This window comes from Simochromis diagramma, unplaced genomic scaffold (assembly GCF_900408965.1).
Source record: "Simochromis diagramma unplaced genomic scaffold, fSimDia1.1 OVJJ01000321.1, whole genome shotgun sequence".
NCBI classification, from domain to species: Eukaryota; Metazoa; Chordata; class Actinopteri; order Cichliformes; family Cichlidae; genus Simochromis; species Simochromis diagramma.
The window spans coordinates 6,877,614-6,885,604 of NW_024386772.1; the positions used below are offsets into that span (position 1 = coordinate 6,877,614).

Genomic DNA, 7,991 nt, shown 5'->3' on the forward strand with positions numbered 1-7,991 from the left:
CATAAAAACTAATGATTCTATTGTGTGTCTTAAAGGATTCCCTATATCGTACAAACAAATCTACACTGCATTTGTGTATGTAATCTCTGTGTATGTACACCTACCTATGTAATCATTCATTGCTCAACTACTCCAACTTGCTTTAATTTCAGAAGACACCTAATTGCAATTAAGATGCATGGGGTGTTGAGCTGGGAAGTAAAAGGAAGTAATCAGTGCTGATTATAGAGCCAGAGCCTGATCAGAGTAAATCATATACTGACTGTACGTCTCCTCTGTGCCCGCCTGAATCGGAGTCGGGAATGAGACGGAACAGAGCCTGTTTTTAGTGTGATTATGTCCATGGCAGCACTACAGACTCCAGCTCGCTGCCAGATTTGAAAGGATTATGCCGCGTGTGACACCATGAGGTTGACCTAATCTTGTGGAGAGACACACAAAGATAATTTATGGGTCACATCGGACATGAATCTGTCCAATATGTTTTCCAGCTTTTAAATTTATAGTTTCCCCACCAGTCTCTTTAGTTTCAGTTTATGGGTTTGTTTTGCAAACTGTTCTATATAAAACACCAAGTGCTGCTTATGTATGTGGAGTTTGATTTGTGTATGTAAACACAGGAGCTTAACGAAACTCCAAGTCTAGCTGTCTAGGTCTGCATTCTGAGTGCTGCCAAAATGTGAGGGTTCTGAAAAACCGGTAAAGACATTATGCAAATAAATGTATTTTTTGAATTCTGTATGTTTAAATGAAAATTTGCAAGTATAATAAATCACTTCCCCTGTTTATTTGATGTTAAATGATCCAAGCTGAAATGCATAAGCACATATTGATCTAGCGATGCAGAAGAAGCATGGTGATCTGAAACAGTCAAAACATTTCATGGCAGCATTCAGGTTATAGTTTAAATATGTAAACAGACGGTCTTTGAGGACGGTGTTTTTAAGTACCACCTTTTCATATAATGCTTTTACTTATAGATATAAAAAGCATCTTTTCTTGTACATCAGTTGACTGAAAAGAGTGCACAATATTTGCTTTGCTATGCTCCACACATACATCAGGAGACTATACCATCTCAATGTAGTCGCTAATGAGAAACTTCACTGAAACATTTGGGGAATGAATGCCTTGCTCAAGGGTTTTGACAAGTTTGACTGTGAGTAGAGTCACACATTCATTCTTTCTCAGCCTTATCTTTACTTTATCTATGTATTCAGACTCACTTCTATTACATCAGAGCCCCGGGCCATAGAGGACCAATTTTTTAGTGTGAAAATCCACATGGAAAGCTTCAATCCTGGCTTTAGTCACACCATTTGTTAGCAGTAATGAGGGCAGATGAGAACTGTAGCGTTTTGCAGATTGTGAACATTGGCTATCCAACAGTGACACCTACTGGCTAATAAAGTCAAAATTAATCATTTCAAAAGACATGTCTGATTTTATTTGATATTAATTAATGTAACATTAATTCATATTAAACACACAAAAAGGGATTTAGACTTAGTAGACAATTTCTTAACATTAGGCTAAGTATTTATATAAATGTCAGAGTATCACTGTACTCCCACTTACATAATTCAAACACACATTGGTAATATTACATCTAAACTAATTGTAAAATAGCTAAAAATTCATGTAAAATGAATCTTTTCTTAATGACATGTCAAATGCTCATGATGGTTCATGTTCTTTGCTTCTGTACTTGACTTGAGATGTGAATGAGGAAATACTCTATGTACAAAACAAATGCAAATAATTACAAGCATGATTGGTGCATTAAAGGTGTTGGCACGCAGGGCTCGCAGAACAAAGACTTAACATCTGTGGAGCAAATCTGTGAGAAGAAACTCGAGAATAGGAAAACCCACACAGAGCTCTCTTATTGATGTCTTAATCGAGCAAGTCAGTGAAATTTTCCTGGCAGTACTGTTGAAAGTTGAACTCCTCAACAGTGAAAGGTACATCCTTCCACTTCTTCACTGGTAGCCGCTCTTGACCAGGGCTCTCCAGAACAAAGTTCTTAATGGCTAGATTTGGCAGTATGGCACACTTCTTGTACTTTATTTCATTTCCCCATTTCTGTGAATTTACACAAGAACAACACTCAGAATCCAACACGAGCATGAACGTAACATTGTGTTTTGTTTTTATTTGAAGAGGGTACCTTGCTGCATATTTTACAGCTGATTGTACACCCAGGCTCCCAGTCCTCAAAGCTTCTTTCTAGAGTCAGTTGTTCTCCAAATGTATAGTGTTTCCTGAGGACAAACCAAAAGAAAATATATTTTACTTTGTCCCCAACATGCTTTTGCTTTAACTCTTAGATCAGAACATATTTAACTCACTTAAAGTCAGGGTTGACGTTGACGTACATGTTCTCAACTAGCTTGATGTCACTGCCAGAAGCCACAGGGGCAAAACAGTTTCGACACAAGAGCTGGATACTGGAAGCAGTGTTACGACTCCTCTTCTCTGCTTTGCGCCTCTGTTCAATTTTGGTGCAAGTGACTACCATCTCTTGAAGCTGAGTAATCTGGAGACAAGGAAGAATGGAAGGTGGTGTTAATACCACGGGGCTGTGAAATGTATTAAGGACTGGTAGAGTATATACGCTCACCTTTGTGCAAAAGTCTTGAGGGGTCATAGTTTGCACACGGTCAATGGCTTGTCCAGTCAGCTCCTCCAGATATTCATTCACGCGCTCTCGGCGATCTTCACGCCCGCCTGCTTGGGCTACGACTGCATACTGACTGTCTTTTGCTCGTGCACGTCCACTGGCCTGCTGCTGGGCGATCTCATTAGTAATGAGTCCGTAGCGCACCACCAGGTTGCATTCAGGTATATCAAAACCTTCTTCGCCCACACTGGTGGAGATCAGGAGGTTCAGAGAACCCATACGGAAATTCCTGATTGTTTCTGCCTGTCCATTCTGTAAGAAATATGCAAATAAAAGCATGGAAACATGCAGAAATGTCCATAGAGATGTTACTGAATGTGACTGACTCAAAGCTTATAGGCGAAGACTGTATATCATCATACCTGTGTCATGTAGGTGTTGCCATTACCAGCGCCGATGAAGATGTCTGCCTTGATGCCAGCTTCCTGCAATGCCCTGTTTTTGAGGACCCAGTCTTTCAGGCAGTGGGCGCTTTTACGAGTTTTACTGAAGATGATTGCCCTTGATGGGACACCTGACCCAAATTGTTGTAACAGAGTGCTCTGAAGTTCATCCATCTTTGGGTTATCAAAGCGAGAATCCATAGCAAGGTTCTTTAGCTCCACCTGATTCTCTGTGTGCCACAAAATAGTGACGCAAGTGATGGTTATATTTGCTGAAACCATGAAAATGTGGATTATAATGAAAATATGAGGACTCTCACCTTCAAAAAGTTCCAACAGGAAGGTGTCTGTCCCATCAATGGGATTGGTTCTCTTTTTGGAGTAATACTCCTCTAAGGAGCGATAAGCATCAATCATCCGTAAGGTGTCATTGATGAGGAGGGCATCATTATATTCCCTTAGGTGTAACGCACATTGTGCAAGCAGCCTGTTTTTCTCCTGTACGCCTGGTCAAAGAAACAGATGTAAGCAGAAGCATTGTTTCATCTAAAGATTTACTTACTCTAATTAATTCTATAAAAAAATATGCTCAAAACAAAATCACGTTGCAAGGTTAAAAACTAAGTCTGTACCTCGGTGCTCTAGATTCACCACATCTGCCTCATATTCTTGTGTTCCGCACTCTTTAAGTCTGAAGTCTGGGGGAAGGTTCATGCGACTGTGGATGATGTTCATCATCGATATCAGATGATCACGAAACGGATCCTCAAAGAAAAACACGTGTTTGTGTTTACTAGCAGATACTGTTTTTCGACAAGTGGTTGTTGTCCTGAGGCCAGCATTTGTATGATACCTCTGGGACAGCAACTGCTTCAGCCAATAACATAATATTACATTAAAAATAAAAAAAATGTTTACAGTCTGATACTACAGGGTTATTTTTTATTATATATTAAAATGTGCATTTGCTTCTTAGTTTAGTATTTTTCCATGATTTGTTTAAGATATCTAAACTTAATATGTGTGTGATAGCTAAGGGTCTCTGCTACAATGCAAGTTCAGCATACCCATGATAGCTTAACTGGTTTCACTAACTGTAACGTCAATGGTAAAGCAAATGTGTTAAACAGGCCATTAAGTCAAACCTGAGTTTCCCAATGTAAAAGCATTTTCATGGGAAAGGCATGTTGTTGGCAACATGTGAGCAGTCAAAAACACAAACAGGTTTACAAGCAGCACAGTGAATTATTTCACAAAGAAAGGGAAAGTGGTAAAGCTCTGTCACTAAAACACTGGAAGATCTGATAGATTATTTCTTTTTTTTTTCTTTAGATGTGCACTAGAAAACTTTACCATCATTTTTTTTCTAAATGAGCAAGTAAAGAATACATACAAAAACATTCAAATTTAGAGTTATCTTGCAATTTTCATATAAGATCAACAAGGTTAACAAGTGCTCTGTTTGTGTTTCATGCCAAGAGGTGATGTTAGGAATGGGAATAGAAACAAAGATAATAAGGGAAAAACATAAACTTTATAGAAGGATACGAAATATTTATCCCATATCTGGCAATTTCTTTTTTATTACAGCAAATGAAAAACAGCTTCTAGTGCTACTGTCACTACAACAACAACAACAACAACAACAACAACAACAATGTGTTGTTTTCATAAATACAAGAAAATTGTAATTTTCGTATTTCAAATAAATGGTCTTATTGAAATAAAAATAGGTATAAAAATATGCTTACTTTAAGTCTTTCTTTTACAATTTTGAAGCTTTTTCTGGGTTTGGGCACCACTTCCTTCAGTTCAGATGCATATTCTTTAGCTGAAACTATGACTGAGTCCAAGTTGGCACAAATCTGAAAGGAGGAGCATTTTCAAGCAAAGCCAGCTAATTAAATAGAGATAAATTATATAAAAAGCTCAAATAAAAAATGAATCCCTGACCTCCAGTACATGCTCCACAGCCTTGTCCAGGGTCTTTGCGCCTCCTGTCCCTGGGGATGCTGTGAGGCCCAAGATCTGTGGCAGTGGTTTTTCTCCCTTCAACTTTTTCTCCACATAGAGTCTCATTACTTTGTTGTAGGCTTCCTCCTTCTGAGTATGGTGGCACTCATCAATTATCAGCAGAGTAATATCTGTAGAAAATCCTCAAGTCAGTTCATTTCAGCATAACAGCATAATCAGACATGTTTAAGCTCACTTTGACTCACCTGAGAGCTCGACATGTCTTGCTTCCTCTTTGTTAATCAGAGCGTTGTACAAGATCTGCGCTGTGCAGATGACCACATCTGACTCTTGCACCACTAACCCAAAAAAGTCCTTTTCCTTATTCTCTCCACTGACTTTCTTAATAATGAAGGTACCACCCAGGTGAGGCTCAAACTCTTTGTTGTAGTGTTGGTCAACAAGATGAACCTGAATTATAGAGCACATCAAAAACATTATATTTAGTCACCTTTAGTCACAGCAGGTGTATAATAGTTTTTTTTGTCTTAAAAATTAAATCCCCTCTTTCTGTTTTAGGTACCTTGTTTACGAGGACCATCACTTTAGCATTTGGTGTGGTCTCCAGGTGTTTTTTGGCCACATACACTGCAGCGCGGGTCTTTCCACCTCCCGTCGGTAACCATATTATGATGTTCTCTCCTTTAAGAGCCCTTTCAACCACTTCCTGCTGGTAGTTATGCAGTCTACAATCTGCCATTTCGCAGTGCCCTTTTGTTCAGTAATATTTTTGCGTGGCATAGAATACAGATACTGTAGAAAAGAAATGGACACCCAGTTGTGACTTCAAACTCTTAGCCTTAAAAGTCTGCTGGAGCAAAGCTAGTGACAAAACAAACAGAAAGAAAGTCAGCCTTCTGAACTCACCAGTGACGAAGCTCTGTGTAGTTTTGTCTCTTTTTCAGCCGTCACAAGACAGTTGCAAGCTGGTGATGTTTTCAATTTTGTTTGGACTGCCTGTGTCACGTGGAAACTGGAAAATGAAACTTATCTGAACTCAGAAAGTTGGCCCTCATGAGGGAGTCTCTGGATGAACAGAAGGTGATTACTAAAATATCTACTCTTAACTCGCTCTGCCTATTGTTTTTAGTTTTGCTTTCCTCATGTAACAAACAGCTTGTTAGTGTTGCAAAAAAAAAAAAAAAAAATCCCCTTGTCTGTTTTAATGTCAGCTCACGTAACTTGATCTCTACCCTCTGGCAAAAGAGCTTCAGCAGTATTTGGTTTCAGTTTCCTTTCATTGTGTTACAGTCAAATTCTTCATCTTTACAATGTAGTCTAAATGTTTATAGATCTAAACCATAAAAAACTAATTTCAGCTGTTAGTTGACAATGACATTTTCTAAAGACTGAGCTCAAATGAAACATCTAAATTTGAGATAATCAATGTATGCACAATATCATATCTTTGTAAACTAATTTGTAGTATTACATCTAAGTGCACTTTAAAATGACTACAATGGTTCATGGAAGTTCATCTTTTTGATTACATAAAGTGTACACGATGGTTAAGGTTCATGTTACAGCAGGAGATAGGTTTTATCATTTGCTTCTGTGCTGGACTTGAGAGGAAAGTGAAGAACTCCTTACAACAACATGCAAAGGGGATGATACAATGGCCGTGGTCTGGGTTCATTCAAACGTCCAGCTGCAAAATGATTAACTTGCATTTTCTTAATGAAAATAGGCTCACAAACTCCAGTAGATTGCAAAAGAAAACCCCCTTTCCTCCCTTACAGGGGTCTCAATTGTGAGAACGTCATGATGTTAACAAATATTTATTTCTCTTTCAGTGTTTTCCTTCCACCCTGAATCTCCAGAGAAAAATACATAGTCACTGTGGATAGGGCTGTAAGACAGTCTTCTTGTACGTTATCCTATTCCTGTGTATTTACATAAGAACAACACAATCCCTAACTATGGATCTATTTGTACTAGGGCTGCAACAGAAGACTATTTTGGTAGTCGACTAATCTGTCAATTTTTCTTTGATTAGTCAACGAGTATTTCAATAACTCTTATCTTCGCTTCCTGTAGGCAAACCTGTTCTAGGGTATCTCACCTGCTCAGGTGATTAGCTAGCATATCCTGAGAAGTTTCCGGCCGGTAAGCTAACATAAACATGAACATAAACATTACTGTACAAGCATTAACATGGAATTACTGTACAAACGTTAACATAAACACGGTCAACGCAACGCACTAGCTCTCTCAAACTGACCCATTCAGAGTTGACGTCACAGCTCCAGGGTGCTTCCTGTAACTGCGGTGAAGTGAGCCCTCACACACGAAGTCAGGTCAAGCTAGCCGCACCGCCAGCCGCACCTACAATCGTATTGCACTTTTCTTCCGTATATTACGGTACGGGTGCCGACTGGCTTAGAAGCACTTCTGGATACTTGCATTTTTCCTTTTCTCAATTCTCAAGTACGCGAGTCCGTTCTCATTTTAGACTGCAGGACCAGCAGCTGATGCTGTGTACAAGTATGGGCATCATCAGTGACAGAGATGCCAAAAGGAAGAGCAAATTCATCTGCAAGGTTAGAAGCAGCACTGGTGGGCGAAGGTCAGAGGTCACTGAACAAACGGCTCTCCATTATAGACACCCCATCACACCTGCTTCATTCCACCTTTGTAAAGCAGCATAGCTTCTTCTCCCTCTAACTGATTCAACCTTTCAGCCATGAAGTACACGTCAGGAAATCATTCCTATTGTTATGTCTGTAAAAGTGTACAATAACTCTTCGGTATGTGGCACGATCAATACAATGTCTGTGCCTTCACCTGGAGACTGGCGGTCCATCACACAAGGATTCCAGGAGCGCTGGAACTTCCCTCTCTGCTGTGGAGCTCTGGATGGGAAGCACGTCCAGAAAAAGGCCCCCCCATACATCATATAGGAGACACACACA

The 7,991-nt window shown here is 39.4% G+C and overlaps 1 protein-coding gene across 2 annotated transcripts; it reads right to left on the reverse strand.

Moving 5' to 3' along the window:
• Window positions 1-768: 768 nt before the first annotated feature.
• LOC120742446 (probable ATP-dependent RNA helicase DHX58) lies at window positions 769-7,294 on the reverse strand. 2 transcript variants are annotated; one of them, XM_040045764.1, is made up of 12 exons: window positions 5,947-7,294; window positions 5,603-5,832; window positions 5,286-5,490; window positions 5,020-5,210; window positions 4,818-4,931; window positions 3,699-3,831; window positions 3,387-3,572; window positions 3,046-3,296; window positions 2,624-2,935; window positions 2,379-2,539; window positions 2,171-2,264; window positions 769-2,085 (listed from the first exon to the last, which is right to left on the reverse strand). In XM_040045764.1, exons 2-12 carry the CDS (start codon window positions 5,777-5,779, stop codon window positions 1,897-1,899), a joined length of 2,013 nt encoding a protein of 670 aa, XP_039901698.1. In that variant the 5' UTR covers window positions 5,780-5,832; window positions 5,947-7,294; the 3' UTR covers window positions 769-1,896. The 2 variants fall into 2 exon arrangements, with proteins under 2 accessions (XP_039901698.1, XP_039901688.1); XM_040045754.1 differs by having other exon boundaries at window positions 2,352-2,539.
• Between the last annotated feature and the right edge of the window lie 697 nt (window positions 7,295-7,991).

What these genes read in the sequence shown, in the direction of transcription:
- LOC120742446 (XM_040045754.1), bottom strand. Translation starts at nt 5,779, where the DNA reads ATGGCAGATTGTAGACTGCATAACTACCAGCAGGAAGTGGTTGAAAGG. An exon ending in GGTGAATCTAGAGCACCGAG is followed by an intron (nt 3,573 to 3,698) that starts GTACAGACTTAG and finishes TTCTTTGACCAG; the next exon opens with GCGTACAGGAGAAAAACAGG. An exon ending in CCTGTTGGAACTTTTTGAAG is followed by an intron (nt 3,297 to 3,386) that starts GTGAGAGTCCTC and finishes TGTGGCACACAG; the next exon opens with AGAATCAGGTGGAGCTAAAG.